General features: G+C 40.5%; 1 protein-coding gene across 1 annotated transcript in view; it reads right to left on the bottom strand.

Annotated features, from left to right (window-relative positions):
- The window catches only part of LOC134654231 (espin), a 194,352-nt gene continuing 175,743 nt past the window's right edge, over positions 1 to 18,609 (bottom strand). Inside the window, exons 12-15 of the mRNA XM_063509701.1 lie at positions 14,259 to 14,818; positions 4,053 to 4,261; positions 2,052 to 2,230; positions 1 to 145 (exon numbers count right to left, since the gene is read on the bottom strand). Coding sequence (XP_063365771.1) covers positions 42 to 145; positions 2,052 to 2,230; positions 4,053 to 4,261; positions 14,259 to 14,818 — 1,052 coding nt within the window. The 3' untranslated portion in view covers positions 1 to 41. The remainder of the gene's footprint in view (positions 146 to 2,051; positions 2,231 to 4,052; positions 4,262 to 14,258; positions 14,819 to 18,609) is intronic.

Below are 18,609 nucleotides of genomic sequence, written 5' to 3'. Positions count from 1 at the left end.
GGCGTCTTCCAGCTAGATGGGAACCTTACAACCTAACTAAGCTATTCGAGCAGGTTCAGCTTACTGTTAGTCTTGCGCAGCTGCGCTCGCCACGGGATGATCTTTGCGTCTGCATCTTCTTCTTCGTGTTTACCATTTGAGAGGCCTGGAAAAGAGGTTTTAATTTACTGCTAAAAGAGGTTCACTGGAATTAGTCATTCATAAACGTGTACATAATGAGACGCTAACGGGCATTTGTGTATTTAATTAAAAATGTGTTTTGGAGGAGGACACGCGAAAACTCACGAGTATATGAGAATTGAGAACTTAGGACTCTGTCTTTCAAGGATTGTCACAAGTACATTTTTCATTGAAATTAATTATTTTCAATAAAAACTGTAGCCAGACAAGTACTTCTCATACACTTGTGAGTTTTCGCGTGTCCTCGTGAACTCATCCCAGCTCATGTACATGCTCAGCACCTCATTGGGACTATCATTCGACGCGAGAGATATAGAGTGCAGTCCGATTGGGTACAAGTTAAGGGCAATCTGATGTGCATCGGAGTAAAAAATAAATGGCTTTACCATTACAAGGCTCAGTGGAGAGTTTGGCCTCCGACGCATGGGCTGCGAGGGGGTGTCGTAGCATAGCGTAATGTCGATGGACACGGCCCTCTGCATGCTGTTGGGGTACAACATACAGTACTCACCATTACAATGCTCAGTGGAGAGTTTGGCCTTCGATGGCGCCCGCATAGGCTGCGAGGGGGTGTCGTAGCATAGCGTGATGTTGTCGATGGACACGGCCCTCTGCATGCTATTGGGGTACAACATACAGTACTCACCATTACAATGCTCAGTAGATGTTGTCTATGGACAGGGGTCACGGCCCACTGCATGCTGTTGCGGTACGACATACAGTACTCACCATTACAATGCTCAGTGGAGAGTTTGGCCTCCGACGGCGCCCGCATGGGCTGAGAGGGTCGTAGCATAGCGTGATGTTGTCGATGGACACGGCCCTCTGCATGCTGTTGGGGTACAACATACAGTACTCACTATTACAATGCTCAGTAGAGAGTTTGGCCTCCGACGGCGCCCGCATGGGCTGAGAGGGTCGTAGCATAGCGTGATGTTGTCGATGGACACGGCCCACTGCATGTTGTTGGGGTACAACATACAGTACTCACTATTACAATGCTCAGTAGAGAGTTTGGCCTCCGACGGCGCCCGCATGGGCTGAGAGGGTCGTAGCATAGCGTGATGTTGTCGATGGACACGGCCCACTGCATGTTGTTGGGGTACGACATACAGTACTCACCATTACAATGCTCAGTAGAGAGTTTGGCCTCCGATGGCGCCCGCATGGGCTGCGAAGGGGTGTCGTAGCATAGCGTGATGTTGTCGATGGACACGGCCCTCTGCATGCTATTGGGGTACAACATACAGTACTCACCATTACAATGCTCAGTAGATGTTGTCTATGGACAGGGGACACGGCCCACTGCATGCTGTTGGGGTACGACATACAGTACTCACCATTACAATGCTCAGTGGAGAGTTTGGCCTCCGACGGCGCCCGCATGGGCTGAGAGGGTCGTAGCATAGCGTGATGTTGTCGATGGCCAGGGACACGGCCCACTGCATGTTGTTGGGGTACAACATACAGTACTCACTATTACAATGCTCTGTAGAGAGTTTGGCCTCCGACGGCGCCCGCATGGGCTGAGAGGGGTCGTAGCATAGCGTGATGTTGTCGATGGACACGGCCCTCTGCATGCTGTTGGGGTACAACATACAGTACTCACTATTACAATGCTCAGTAGAGAGTTTGGCCTCCGACGGCGCCCGCATGGGCTGAGAGGGTCGTAGCATAGCGTGATGTTGTCGATGGACACGGCCCACTGCATGTTGTTGGGGTACGACATACAGTACTCACCATTACAATGCTCAGTAGAGAGTTTGGCCTCCGATGGCGCCCGCATGGGCTGAGAGGGTCGTAGCATAGCGTGATGTTGTCGATGGACACGGCCCACTGCATGTTGTTGGGGTACAACATACAGTACTCACCATTACAATGCTCAGTAGAGAGTTTGGCCTCCGATGGCGCCCGCATGGGCTGCGAGGGGGTGTCGTAGCATAGCGTGATGTTGTCGATGGACACGGCCCTCTGCGTGCCGTTGGGGTACGGGCGCCATTCGCCGTTTGTCCCGTTGGTTTCTTCCACTTTCGGGGTGTAGAGGCTTTGCCTGGAAATATGATGGGTTTCAAACTTGGCTTAGGTATATTATAGTAGGTATCTACTAATATATGATTAATGTAGCTGCATTTTTTAGGAATTATAGTTATGCCATTATAATAATTTAAAGTCGTTTTCACGTGATATCTGACAAGTTTTGAATGGTAATGAGTAATCGGAGAACTAAATACCTACCTACTTCGAGAAATAGCGCCATACTATTTTTTTAAATTATTTACTAATAGGTAGAGTAATCAAGATCATATTCCCTTACAGAGAAGCTCCAGACTTGTCTATTTTCTTTACTTATTTAATTTCTTTAAGCACCTTCTCTAAATCCCTTCTCGCCTTCTGAACTTTCCGCGTCACTATCTGCCGCTTACCTCAATCTGTTCTCCGCTTCCTCCCTCCTAGCCAGCAGCTGCCGTTTCCACGCTGGCACCGCCGCCGCGCCTCCTCTCTTCTCCTGCCAGCCCTGTCCAACTCCCTCCTCGCCTTTACTATCTGCCGCTTACCTCAATCTATTCTCCGCTTCCTCCCTCCTAGCCAGCAGCTGCCGTTTCCACGCTGGCACCGCCGCCGCGCCTCCTCTTCTCCTGCCAGCCCTCTCCAACTCCCTCCTCGCCTTTACTATCTGCCGCTTACCTCAACCTATTCTCCGCTTCCTCTCTCCTAGCCAGCAGCTGCCGCTTCCACGCCGGCACCGCCGCCGCGCGTCCCCTTTTCTGCCAGCCCTCTCCAACTCCCTCCTCGCCTTTACTTATTTATTTATTTATATATATTTAATTCAGATAACAAGATCCATACATTACAAATTAAATTAAACTAAAACTATTTCTTAAATAACTTAAATAACTAAATTAGCCTAACAGCACCTCTATTATGGTCCATGTGCATATCGTTCCATTTGAGCACTATTGGACACTGTAAATTGTCAATAACAGTGTTCAGAAGGCTGCTGGGGCTGTCCCTAACACGGCCTACTACTACTATCTGCCGCTTACCTCAATCTGTTCTCCGCTTCCTCCCTCCTAGCCAGCAGCTGCCGCTTCCACGCCGGCACCGCCGCCGCGCGTCCCCTCTCCGCTTCACCCGCCAGCTCTCTCTCCAAGTACCTCCTCGCCTTCACTATCTGCCGCTTACCTCAACCTATTCTCCGCTTCCTCTCTCCTAGCTAGCAACTGCCGCTTCCACGCCGGCACCGCCGCAGCGCGTCCCCTCTCCGCTTCACCCGCCAGCTCTCTCCAAGTACCTCCTCGCCTTCACTATCTGCCGCTTACCTCAACCTATTCTCCGCTTCCTCCCTCCTAGCCAGCAGCTGCCGCTTCCACGCCGGCACCGCCGCCGCGCGTCCCCTCTCCGCTTCACCCGCCAGCTCTCTCTCCAAGTACCTCCTCGCCTTCACTATCTGCCGCTTACCTCAACCTATTCTCCGCTTCCTCTCTCCTAGCTAGCAACTGCCGCTTCCACGCCGGCACCGCCGCAGCGCGTCCCCTCTCCGCTTCACCCGCCAGCTCTCTCCAAGTACCTCCTCGCCTTCACTATCTGCCGCTTACCTCAACCTATTCTCCGCTTCCTCCCTCCTAGCCAGCAGCTGCCGCTTCCACGCCGGCACCGCCGCCGCGCGTCCCCTCTCCGCTTCACCCGCCAGCTCTCTCTCCAAGTACCTCCTCGTCTTCACTATCTGCCGCTTACCTCAACCTATTCTCCGCTTCCTCTCTCCTAGCTAGCAACTGCCGCTTCCACGCCGGCACCGCCGCCGCGCGTCCCCTCTCCGCTTCACCCGCCAGCTCTCTCCAAGTACCTCCTCGCCTTCACTATCTGCCGCTTACCTCAATCTGTTCTCCGCTTCCTCTCTCCTAGCTAACAACTGCCGCTTCCACGCCGGCACCGCCGCCGCGCGTCTCCTCTCCGCTTCACCCGCCAACTCCCTCTCCAAGTCTCTCCTCGCCTTCTCCGCCGCTCTCCGCGCCAGCATCTGCCGCTTCCATGCCGGAATCACGTTCCCTGCAGCGTCCCGCTCCGGCACCTGGGGGCAACCCTGCGTCGACCAGCCGAATTGATTGCTTCAGTTCTTAGGGTTGATTCAATTTGCATTTGTACATAGCTAAGCGTTAAGCGATTTAGTAAAGTTAGTTAGGTTTGAATTTTGGTATTAGAGTATTATACAGTGATTGAATCAACCCTAGTATCTTAGAATAATATAATGTATAATGACAATAGGGTTTAATCAAGTGTCAAATAGGTCGAGGTGATAGCGAACAATTATGATACAAGTGCGAAAAATAGGAAATTCATAACGAGTGACGATAAATTGAAACATGACCGAAGGGAGTGTTTTAAATCGACACGAGTTGCGAATTACCTTTTTTTGCACGTGTATTGTACAACGTTTTAGGGTACATCTGGCCCTTTAACTTTTCGATATAAAGCACGTATTGTGGTAATTACCGCACTAGCGGTAAAGTAGGCATATGTACTGTAAAAGATATTTCTTATTATAAAGGTAATAATAAGTGGTCGTGATATGTAGGTAAATTTCGTAGCTAGTACGTTAAATTTCAATTCCTGATATCTTATGGCCTCTCCAAACGTCACCGACAAACGCTTGCGATTTGCAATAACTACGAGTATATTGCGGCATTTAACACATTAACTGCCAGCGACTCGCTACGGGAGTTCACTGTTCGTAGGCGCTTTTCGCTACATACGGTTTTTCCCGTGTTATCGGCTACGCTCGTAGCGCGTAGCTCGCGCTGGCACTGAATGTGTTAAACGATCGGCTGAAATCGTTGCTTCTAAATACTTAGCCGCACTTATCTAATATCGCATGCTATTTGTTGCAACCACGTTGCAACGGTTGTAGAAACCTAAGGGCTCATTTAGACGGTGCGAGAACTCGCATGCGAGTTTCATTCCATTGCGGTATTTGATCGGTCGACTAATTGTTGTAATAGACTGAGAGCTACGGAAATAGGTATGCAATTTATAGAGCAACGAAATCCCTCTAGTTAGTGTGCCAGACGACTTTGGCATTTTTTACCGCACCTTGAACTACTTGCACTGTGTCACCTGGCACTACTTTTCCCCCAATTAAAACACCTGGCAATGTTATATTCGTGTTAAATACATAATTATGTAACATAACATTCAACAAAACATCGTGAGGAAACCTGCATACATCTGTGAAGAAATTCAAAGGTGTATGTGAAGTCCCCAATCCGCATTGGGCTAGAGTGGGGACTAGCCCAAGCCCTCTCGCGCATGAGAGGATGCCTGTGCCCAGCAGTGGGACGTATATAGGCTCAAATTATTATTATTATTATTTTATAACATTGCCAGGCGTTTTAATTGGGGGAAAAGTAGTGCCAGGTGACGTTCAAGGTGCGGTATAATAGCTAATTAGCTATTATATCACACCAAACTCAGAGCTCTATAAATCCACACCTTCAATTGATTTTACAACCTTTTTGTTGACAATCCACTCTCACACCCACCGCTGAACAGCTGCCAGGCGCCCGGATTAATTAATCCCGGATTTATTAATTAATAATATAATGATAGTAAAGGGATTTCGTTGCTCTATAAATTGCAAACCTATTTACCTAGCTCTTAGCTTAGACTATCTCGGAATAATAAACCAACAGGAACCGCCATTAACAGGCGTTCCCCTCTGCCAAAAAACGGCGGCCGCCGGTCAAGGAGGTTATATAAAACTAGTTGCCATACGTCATACGCCATTCAGCAAACGTCAGTCTAAGTGGAATGTTAGGAGCAGAAAATGCCGAATTGTAGCGTTTTCTCCTGTAAAAACCGATCGGACACATCTAGCGTACTTAAAGAACACGTTTCTTTTCATATGTAAGTACTATTACATGTAAATATTATCAAATAGTGCACTAATTTAGCAAAAAACTAAAAAACATTGTCAGTCTGAAAGTGATACCACTTCATGGTACTAGATCTAATTTAGGGTAATATTTAAAGAAGACTCTCTAAATATTCATTAGGTATACCTAACTTCTAATTTGCGTTGCTTATTATTATATAATTTATATAACACATTATTTTTCTATAACACCTTATTTTTATATCAACATAATCCATTCAAAGAAATAAATAGTATAAATCATAAGTAACGTGATATTACCGATCTGGTCATTGTGCTAGTTTCCGTCCATGCTCTAGTCTCTAGTTTTCGTCCACATGACAAAATAAATAAAAAATAGCAAATTAAATATCAAATATGTTATTTGCTAATCAGCAAATAACATATTTGATATTTAATTTGCTACTTGCCAAATACATTTTTTATGTAGATAGATACTCGTATATTGTCTCGACATTAAGGATTGCTTTAAGTCCAAATTTTTGCAGCAATGTAGATTTATATTCAATTTCTTCAAGTGGACGAAAACTAACGCACCTACCCTACTACTGTTTGAAAATTCATTTTTCTCTTAGTTTCTATCGTATATTTTTTATTTTACATGTCCAATATTTGTATTGTATTTTATTTATTTTAAGGTATTTACTGCCGTCATTTTCCATAAATAGGCACTTTTAATTTATTACTCTGGTATCACTCTACCATAGTTAGCGATGGGACACCATAAAAACCAATATCGATAAAATCTATATGAACATTATAAATATATTGTTATTTTGATTTATTTTTTATAGATTTCCAAAAGATGCAATAAATTCTAAACATAGTAGTTTTCAGCTTACCAAGCCATCGAAAACCTAAAAATATTACAATATCAGTCACGTTTTAAAGTTCTAAGAACTGCATAAGTAAGTTTGTAATTCCATATAAATATATGCTATTACAAAGTTACTGTTGCAGTTCCTACAAATAGTAGGTAAAGTAAAGGTACACTACGATGATAACCGACTTGGTTTCACATTAGCATTACATCTCAAAACTTTTTTGTAGTAGAAGCGTTGCGAGACTTGCACCTTTTTAGGGTTCCGTACCAAAAGGGTAAAAACGGGACCCTATTACTAAGACTCCGCTGTCCGTCCGTCCGTCCGTCCGTCTGTCACCAGGCTGTATCTCACGAACCGTGATAGCTAGACAGTTGAAATTTTCACAGATGATGTATTTCTGTTGCCGCTATAACAACAAATACTAAAAGCAGAATAAAATAAAGATTTAAGTGGGGCTCCCATACAACAAGCGTGATTTTTGACTGAAGTTAAGCAACGTCGGGCGGGGTCAGTACTTGGATGGGTGACCGTTTTTTTGCTTGTTTTGCTCTATTTTTTGTTGATGGTGCGGAACCCTCCGTGCGCGAGTCCGACTCGCACTTGGCCGGTTTTCACATGTACTGTTTTTGATGGTTATAATTGACTAAAGCAGACAGTTAAAATTCAGTCAATAAAATATCGACAATATTATCGACAAGTCCCTCGCACTTTTACGTTTACTTAAAACTGACATCATCTCGTTCACGGACAGGGTTGTCTGTGTTTGTTCTTGTATTTGTGTGAATATAGTTTATGCTAGTGTTTGATAATTTTGTCGTGTGCGTGTGTAGCGACGCATGCAAAAAATGCAGTAGTGTTTACATTATTTGTGTGCGTTCCTCGCCCCCCGCGCCGAAAACGGCAGAATTTTTCACATAGAAATTAGTGCGTGTCACCACTCCATATTGGATTATTCCTCCGAGTAGACTATAGTCCTCAATGGTCCGCAATGTATAACTAAAATCGCATGCGAGTTCGCGCGCCGTCCAAATGAGCCCTTAATGTGACGGATCCACGACCTTGACAGTAAAGAAACTTGCAAATCGCAAACGAATATTTCTCATAATAATAATATTGGATAAGAATCCCGTTACAGTCACGGTCAGCGCCCGCGCATCGCGTGTGATGCAACAACATTATTACGTGTCAGAATAACGGTGCTTTTTCAGCTCACACGTACGATAAGCTAACCAAACTATAAAAAAAAATAGCTTTATAGGTTTTTAATACCACAATGGGGTCTGCCAGGCTTTACACCCGGCATTAATAATGCGCCAAAAGCGTCTGCCACGCTCTAATATTTTTACAAAACATTGTTAGCGATGATTGAAGATTATTTACTACCTAGGCCAATTCGAACGTATGTACCTATTTATATCAGAATGACATCTAACTGATGTCATTCAGTTGTTGTGCATTTCGCTCGTACTTATACGTACATGTGGAGTCTGTGCGGAAAGAGGAGAGTCGTGGAATGTATTGGGCCCACTACATTCCACGACTCTTCTCTTTTTGCACAGACTATTAGCGCGGGCGAGACGCACGTCGCACAATAACTAAAATAACATGATTCGAATATAATTCTGATATCAGTGTACGGTCGAATTGACCTGTAAGTTTCAGAGAAATCGTTTGTTTTATTCATACATTATGCATCTCAAAAACTACCACTGGTTCATAGGAAAGTCGTAAATTGTACTTTTTCATACCTTTTAAAAGCAATAAAAATTAAAGAACTGACTTCATATATGTGCAAAAACGCATTCCTTTGAGCTAATGGGAAGCGCCTCGCGGAGTAGTATCAGCAATCGGATATACAGACTCCAAAAAAACGGAACACCTAGACATAATAAGGAAACGTATAAATCTGGCAAGAACTGATGAAGCATTATGTAAGATCTAATTAGCCCGCGTATCATTGGAAAGCCGTGATTACGGTAAAAGTGCGTGGCGTTGGAAAACGGTAGAAATCGCACTAGAGCGGTTTTCGACGCTTCACGTGCTCAAATATACTTGAGACATGTTTATTTTATGCAAGCATATTAGCATAAAACGGAATGAATCATTAGTTTTGGGGGATACTTATCGTAAGAGTGAGACTTATAGAAAGTTTATTGATGATTTCGATATGATAATAAAATTGTACCTAGTACTTACCTACATATTCTTTGAAATACGTTACCAACTGTGACCTAATTGAACAATATTCGTATTTATTAAGACATCGAGTGCCGAAAACCCGCCATCGGGTATTTTGTGATTTCGTTTCCAGGCCGGACGATCGGAGTCGGGATCGTGGTACTACAGCTTTATATGACGAATTTGTTGTGACCCGGCGCGGATGTCTTGTTAAGCTGGGTGGCAATGAATGTGTTTAAGCTATTTTACAAAAAGGTCTACTTTGTCAGGGACGTGACGTGTGCATAGCAGCTCCGTTGATAACCTGCAGAAATCTGTATTATATATCGTTGAATTTAAAGCTAAGTTATCAAACTTTATCATGCCAAATATCGGCTTCTTTAGCTTTGTCAGAAGTGTAAAAAAATAGTATCACATACCCGACACTTTTCTCGAATGCCCCTGATCATGTATATGAAATCTTTTTCGTTTTTTTTTTTTCGTTTTAACTATATTTCAAATATGTTTAAACCTAGCTCAAATACATCTACCCCTAAGTAAGTTGAAGGCCAGATATTCCAAGGGCCAAATTAACGCCCTAGGTACCGAGTATTTTATACACCTTAAGTATAATCTGAATAGCGTGCAACCGTGCATACAATCTTGCTAAAAAATATATTGTTGATACAAAACCAGTTAATGAAATAAGCACGTCCGCACGAATAATCTGCCTAAATCAGCCCACGATTACTTATGTAAGAAACTTCTTTAACATTAATCTAGATTAATAGCGCTGAGACACCCAAACTATAATTACGTTTACTTGATGATTACTTCCTGTTGTGTTGCGTAGGTATAAATATTATATCCAGATCAATAGCTCGGAGTTATCTAACAATAATATATTAACTACGATCGCTAAAGATAAAAATCCGATCTTTTATTTTCTCATGATATAGGTAAGTACCTAATTATTTGTATCTCCTTGGCTTTCACGGCCCTATAATCCCGGTCTTTTGATAGGCTTGCGTGGGGATATAGATCCAACACGTAGATTTGACACTGATAGATCAGATCCATACTAATCCAGATCCCATTCATGACCTTAAAATCAGAATACGCCTGTAGGTTCGTGTGACTCATTATTTTAAATTAATTGAATTAATCCAGTACACATAAATGTAAATAAAAGTCGTGAATCTCGAGAGAACCTCGTAGAAAGCGTGAACGTTGCCACGTTCCTTTCAAATCTAGACCCAATTGATATGATGCATAAAAGAAGATTTCGCTTGCAGAATGCAACAATAAAGTTATTGTTCGAGTTTTGAATTTTGTCCATTAATTAGCTTCGTGATTTCGATTACGTAGTTCTTATTCAAAGAGGATAATGGTTACTGGCTATTGAATGAAGATGAAACACTTAACACTTTAATGATAATCTTTAATCACGATTTGAAAAATATCGTATCGTATTAGAAGTGGTCTAAATAGGTAAATACGAAACGAACACGATAATGAACTTTCCATGTAAAATGAGCAGCTGGTGCAACGGAGCTTCGCCGCGCCGTTTTGTCGCATAAATAGTGTTTAGTTTTCAGTTTGTAAAATACTATGCACTTATGTTAGTCTGTAAGGTATTTGTAATATAGACTTGGTTGCCTGATTTAAATGTTAAATAAATTATACGTTCGGGCTTCGCGGTAGTTTCAATCAAAAGTATGTAGAAACAAATTCCTACCACAATTGCCAAAAAAGGGTTAGGCAGCTACATAGATTTTAACTCGTCACGCTAATAATAATTTCGTTTCAGCCCTATAGTCCTGAAAAGTGTTATAATAGAACAACAGAAGCTCAGATAGGCAGGGCCGGATCTAGGGTAGAGCGAGTGGAGCGGCCGCTCTAGGCGCCAATGGTAGGGGGGCGCCAAAATGGCAAATACTGTGAAAACAAACATCTTGAAAAAACGGACGGGTAACTACGGAACCTAATACTGAGCATGGAGCGCAGCAGATAGGCATCTATTTTTAAACCGATCTCTATTGCATTTCCTGTTAATATTCATGAACACATATTTTGTTTTTGTTAAGTAAAATATAAGTATATTCGTATACCTCGGAGGTACAGCAACAATTTGTATACAATACAATACATATTAAGCGCTTTTTTGCCGAACTTATTGTTGACAAATATTGCAAAATGTTTTACCTACCTCTTCAATTTGAGGAACTCGAGTGTACCGTACCAACAGGCCCAATATCAAACGTTTGACAGGTAGGTTGGTAGGAGCAGTTTGTATCGGAAAAAAACATTGTTCGTTTTTACCATTTTTCAATGTTTTCGCAGCCCATTGGGTGAAGAACCTAGATATTAATTTGTAAATTTGTAAAGCGACTATGAATTTTATTAATGCCATACGACTAAATAAATGTTTCTCACCGTTCAAACCTTCCCTGGATTTCTACAAATAATTCAGTACCAAAATTAACCAAATCGGTCCAGCCGTTTTCGAATTTTAGCGCGTCAAACGACAGCTTTTCATTTTTATTACATACAAATGTTGATAGTCAATATAAGCCTTTCGTTCTGTCCTGAAACTTTTTTTAGCTACCCTTTAAATCTGACGGCCTAGCATGAGTTGCGTTCTCGCGCGCGACTCCATACACCTGTCGCGACTTCAAGTATAACCGCCTGGTCAATTTGTTTGACAACAATACCAGTGCATTGCCGACTATAAAGATAAAAAACATTGTGTATAAGTTATTGCAACGATCTGTCCAACCATGAAATTGCCGAGGCCTTCGTAAGTTGATTACGTTATTTTACGATACAAGTGCATACCTACGCCTTGCATAAGTTATTTCATTATGATGCCAAAATATAGTGAAGGCACAGTAATTAAGCAGTGATCGTTAATTTTCTAGCAATTTTGGTGCAGCATTGTTGGTTAAAAGCATCTGTAGGTATGCCCTACTCTAGGTGGAATAGATAATTAGGGTTAATAACAGTAATATTAACCTTAACCAATCCTCTACCTAGAAAAAAAAATTGAAGAAAATCCTTTATTTTTACTATGCTGCACCAAAATTGCTGGAAAATTAACGATCACTGATTATAAGACGTGGTTTTAAATTTTTTTTTAACGGTTAAATGGTCAATTGCGAGAATATGTGGTTTGGTGAGCGCGATGAACATAATGACAAACGTGGTAATCCCGTTCGACTGTCGTAACGGAGAATGTAAAAAATCTGGCAAATTGACGTATGCTCCTAAAATGTAGACTAAAGAGTCGTATAATGTAGATAAATATATTATGTAAGTTGTGTAGTCTGTATCTCCGAGGTATAGGTACATAATATATGTACCTACAATATATTTTATTTAACAAAGGCAAAAAATGTGTATTCATTAACGGGAAATTTAATGAAGATCGTTCTAAAACTGGGTGTTAAAGTCTAGCTGAGCTTCTTCGATAGTATACTACTTAGCACTTTTCGGGACAATAGAGTAATAGAGAGAGTATATTTGTTATAGAGGAACAAGCCCCGTAAATACCTACAGTTATGCAAGTTGCGAAAAGTTTTTCCAAAAAGTTTGTCAACAAATGTATCCGACGATCAACAAAAGATAAGTACTAATGCCATATTATTTTTTTACATTGTGTATAAATCGTAATTGTGTGTAAATTGTGTATTGTGTTATGCGTTTGTTTATATGGATTTGTATAAAGATAAATAAACTACCTATAAACATTCCATGGTATCCAAGTGTAAATACACTTCACGCCCACTTAAAGTCAAATCATAAAGATAATAATATATAATGATAAATCTCGATTAATAACTGAAAGATCATTTCCTCAGATACTCCAATCAAAACCCGAGATCAACGTACTCAATTAATTAACTTTGAGATAATTAGTAATTACCTAAGCATGACAATTTCTTCTTACAAAAGAAGATTTAAATGACAAGAAGTAGATCTTATGGCGTTGTGATAAGGTTTAAAACGAAACAGTAAAACATACATTAGTCATAGACTATCCGCGAAATGCATGTATGTTTCACTGTTTCGTTTTAAACCTTATCACAACGCTATAAGATCTACTTCTTGTCATTTGAATCTTAGTCATATACTTTGATAAGGACTTGTATGTGTTTTAGTTTCATATTGTCTTACGCCTATATGGATTTGGTGAAGCCTTATCTTTAATTCAATAAGGACGTATGTGTCTCTGGGTTTCATGGTGAGTTATGCTCTTTTGGAACTGATGCAAATGGGTAGGGGGGAAAATGGATCAGTGGGTTATTAGTGTACGGAAGCGGTGGAATGCATTGACGAAGATGCATGGAGGAAAATTTGACTCGTTTTGTTGACAGCTTGTGACATGACGTCCATATTTAATGGTCACTTTTATACCTGATGAGTTTTTGGAAGTAACTTTGATAGGGTCGACTATTGTTAGTTGGTGATTTTTTATTGACCCTTTTGCCGTCCCTTTCTGTGATAAATAAAGACAGAAGAATCCAAAACATGAAATGTTTTTATCAATGATAAGTGTTTCAATTTAGCAATCACGCATTGTAATATTAGCTTAAAAAGGCTTTTAAATATGCTTGAAGTTTTACTATTGTAAATTGTTTTTGTAAAAAAATTAGAAAAACTATGCAGGTTCGACAGTTCCATTAGAAAACTTGCATAATTCATGACTTTCATGAGTTATTTACCACTTGCAATTGATTAGCATGACCACTTCTACTTAATCCTTTATCGCATACGCAACCATGTTTGGCATTTATAATTTTCGACTCTATATATTAAAGTTCAAATTTAAACAAATATTTTTTATGACATGAAATAAGGGGTTAAAACAATACGAGATACGAGTACTTATGTTTGTCAGTTTAAGTAAAGACGGTCCTGGAATGAACATCTTTAGAAATCCGTTTTTCTAATTTCTAATTCAAAGAAGCGCAAATAAACTAACTAAATATGTACATAATGTCATCAAAACTTGCATGTTCATTCCAAAGATAGTTATTTTGTGATCACGTAAAGATCAAAGTTTGCAAATAGAAAACAGATAGTGCATTCTCCCATGATTTCCTCCATCACTTTCATTTTGAAAAGTAATATCACCTCGACCTTAAAAATGAAAACTCAACACTCACCTGGTCGACGAAGTTCTCCGCCGTAAACCTCTTCGTGAACTCAGTGAACGTTTCCTTATCCTGAAGACTCTCCCTCCTAGCCCGCTCAACCTTCATCTTCTTGATCCCAGTGATATCCTTCGACATTTTCAGTTCTTCTATCAAGTCTATTTTCGCGCTTTTGTAGTTCTCCGCTGCGCTCGGCAAGCATTGTAGGCTGACTGAGCGGGCGGGCGGCGGAGCGGAGAGCGTTTTAGCAGCCGGTGCGCGTAAGCGGACAGCGCATAGCTCGGCGCTGCTGATAACTCCAAGCGGTTGGGCGGCCGTCATAGGGGGTTGCGGGGGTGGCGGAGGGGGCGCGCTGTCGCTGAGCGCGGGCGGCGGCGGCGGCAGCACCTCCGCCGCCGCGACGTCCCGCTTGCACGGCGCCGTGATTGTTTTCAAGTACTCCGAGGGCTTAATCAGCCTGTCAGGCGCGTTGTGGGGGAAGGCCGGCGGCACGAACGGAAGCACGGCTTGCTTGTTCACGAGATTGAGCCCGCGCGGCCGCTCCTCGTCTGTGGACGCCGAGCCGCGGCGAGCTGAAACATGGCGCCCGTTAGGAGGGGAGAGAAAGTCGCGCGCACGCACCCTGCGCCGACGCAACCATGCGTGCACGATCAATAATTTTAAAAGTCTTTAAACTATTCTTTAGTAATTTAATTACGTTACTATTGTAAACAAAAGCTGCTAAAAAGACTTAACTAATCAATTAGGACTGATCCATGTTTGAACAAAGTAACAACGATGATATGACATGTTCATTAAATTCAATAAACAGAAGAGAATGAGTGTCAACACCACAATGCGTATAAAAACTGCTTATATCACTTGACACGCATCGTGCTGTCAGCGGGTGCTTTATGTCCCCGTAATTAAAGCTATTTTTCTCTGCTCAGTAATTAATTAAGTTAGTCGGTGGTGAGTAAACGATGGAATGCTTGCTTGTCAATCGGTGCGTAAGGTATATTAACGAGAATTCGATATTTTCTATAAAATTGTGTCTTCATTCGTTATTCATAGCTCGTCGCCTGTTTGTCATTCACATACTTTACGACACTTAGGTAGGTATATAAGTATTCTTAATTCTGTTGTTATTGATACGGTAGTAAGCAAGTTCAAACGGCCGTTACCACTACAAAATGTATCTAAGTTTACAAGTTTTAGATTTAGACATAGGACGCTAGACTATATGTATATACATTTGTATTTTTATTACCAAAGTACATGGATTCAATGCAAATGCATATATTTACCTAAACATGTATTAATCAAGAGTATTATTGCTAATTATGGACTAAGAAATACAATCTCATTCTCCCACCTTACCGTAGTAATGTGGAAATTGAGAAAATTCCTTTTTTCATGATTTCCTAGGTTTATCTTATACCTTTAAACGAGTAATTCTTGTTTATTTATTTATTTATTTACCTATATATATATATATATATATATATCGGGGATCTCGGAAACGGCTCTAACGATTTCGGTGAAATTTGCTATGTATATGGGGGTTTTCGGGGGCGAAAAATCGATCTAGCTAGATCTAGTATCTTATCTCTGGGATACCGCTAATTTTTGAGTTTTTATATGTTTTCCGAGCAAAGCTCAGTCTCCCAGATATTAACTAATTATTTACGATACTTTATCTTCACTACAAGAAGCACTGGTGGCCTAGCGGTAAGAGCGTGCGACTTTCAATCCGGAGGTCGCGGGTTCAAACCCCGGCTCGTACCAATGAGTTTTTCGGAACTTACGTACGAAATATCACTTGATATTTACCAGTCGCTTTTCGGTGAAGGAAAACATCGTGAGGAAACCGGACTAATCCCTAATAAGGCCTAGTTTCCCCTCTGGGTTGGAAGGTCAGATGGCAGTCGCTTTCGTAAAAATTAGTGCCTACGTCAATTCTTGGGATTAGTTGTCAAGCGGACCCCAGGCTCCCATGAGCCGTGGCAATATTAATCATTAATCATTTAATCATTGCAATCATGTACAACATTATAAGTATACAAGGTACACATATGTGAACATGAACCCGGACAGGGTATAGCAATTAGTTTTAATCTTATACTAAAGTCTTATTACAATAAATGGTCGTAGTTTATATAAAAAAAAAATTGCATTACATAAACCAACAATTACTCTAATTAGGTCTTAGATATATTTGCAAGATTATGAAAAATAGACCATGTAAATTGTGAAAGTATGGACATAAGATTGTTATTCCTCCAAAAATTCGGCTATTGAATAGTAGGCTTTATTTATAAGTAGTTGTTTTAATTTATTAACAAATGTATTATAATTTTCTTCTGATTTAATTTGTCTGGGAATGCTATTATATATGTGGATAGACCTGTAGTATGGACTTTTTTTAAACATCTCTATTTTGGGTTCCGGTAAGGCTAAATCATGATTTCGGCGACGCGAGGAAGATGATGATGATCTTCACTACAAGCGAAGCAAAACTTGATCTTCCTTGATTATCAGACAATAGGTAGGTACTGTTTGAAACGTTTCGCTCCGATGATTCTATTTCTCTATTTGAGCACCTTTGTGGAGTTTACGTAAAATCAAGAAATCTGCACGATTTTGCAACATCCACAGCGAAACCTCTTACTCAAGGTCAAGTCTAAATGGTTTTTTCTGTATGTAGGTATATTATCATAGTGAGGGAGTAGGTACACAGTCAATATCAGATTACTCGTATATAGCGTAGCAGATTATGCGTCTAAAGAATCTACCATTCTCTGATAGCTTAATAAAAAGAGATATGTCTCTAAATATATAACAATTAAACTGTTTCAGATACTTTTGAAAGCGAACTATCGAGATATAGGTGAGGGTGGGGAGGGTCGATCCCTAGGGGACACTTGGTAAACTTCATTTTTAATCAAACCAAACGAGATACAATTTTTTGCGCTGGTAACACTCATTCATTCGTTCCTAACTTCACGTTCTGTCATGGCACTGTATCGGGAAAGTCAGTGGTTCAAAAATGGCGGACGGTGAAAGATTTTCTGCGTACTATATTCAATTTTCGGTAAGCTTTAACTGGATTTATTTTATAATATGAGATGAAAATGATGTTAGTGAGTGTGCTTATTTTATTTGTTGTTTATTGAAGTGATGATTAACTTGGATTACATTGATATACGCGAACACATGTTTCGAGTACGGCACGTTTTATAATCTTACTATGTATGGGGAGACTTTGTCTTTTTCTTCAGGGGAGATATGATTCCGGGATCATGTCACCCCCAAAGCGATCAAGTATACATTGTAATAAATTTACTTACAAAATGATTCATAGAGCTATCATAAATATTTTCTTTTCTTTAGTAAATCATGCCGCGAAAGTACGACCAGAGAAACACTGATTTAAATTAAACTTTCAAGGTTTTTGACTCATTATTGTTTATTAAAACGGAATTTAATGGCGTATAATTCAGTTTTTAATTATACAACCGACTCCGAAAACGGAATTATCCCCGTGGCCTTTGAAAAGACTGACTAAAGTTGACATCAACATTTTACGAACTACCCGTACTTGGTTTTTTTTATCAAGTTAAACGTTTTACACACAGGGGATGTTACTCGGTCGACAAAAAACACTTATAACGATATTTGGTTTTCAACCGGCGATATTTTTTTTTTATGGATGAAATGCTATTTCAATGGCTTTCCGACCTTATGAACTATAGAACCGACGGTCCATAGAAAGGATTTTAGGATTATGCAGCTCAAACACCGTCCTCGAAACGTGAGCAGTAAATTTCTAAACTTATTTATTATAACAAACAATAACGACCAGTGATGGGTAAAAAAATTAAAATTGCTGTAGGTATCTGACGCTAAAAATACCTTCATAAGAACTTTAAAAAAATTAGCTTGTTACAAGAAATTTTATGTTAATAACTTAGATTTTTTATTTTTTTGGTACAAAAATTGATTCCCTATTTTATGTTGTTTTATGGATGATACGATTACATTGTTTTTTAAAAGTATAAGATTATGGATGAATATGTGTTTGATATCTTCATATATTAATTTTCTGTAGATAAAGTGAATAAATTAATGTAGATACTACCCTCGAAATATGACATTGCCACTTAAAATCTTTTTACCAAGTGTCCCCAAATCTGGAAGACTTGATCCCTTCGGCTTAGACATCTGATTACCGGAAATACAACTTCAAAGCATGGAAGATGCAATATATATATGTTTGCTGTGTATTTTACAAATTATAGATGCATTGCTAATAGCGATCCGAGTTATATAATCAATGAGAATCTGGTATGGGGAGACATGGTAAAAATATGTTTACCATGTG

This window comes from Cydia amplana, chromosome 14 (genome assembly GCF_948474715.1).
Source record: "Cydia amplana chromosome 14, ilCydAmpl1.1, whole genome shotgun sequence".
Taxonomy (NCBI): domain Eukaryota; kingdom Metazoa; phylum Arthropoda; class Insecta; order Lepidoptera; family Tortricidae; genus Cydia; species Cydia amplana.
This window is presented reverse-complemented; position numbering and strand designations above follow the sequence as displayed.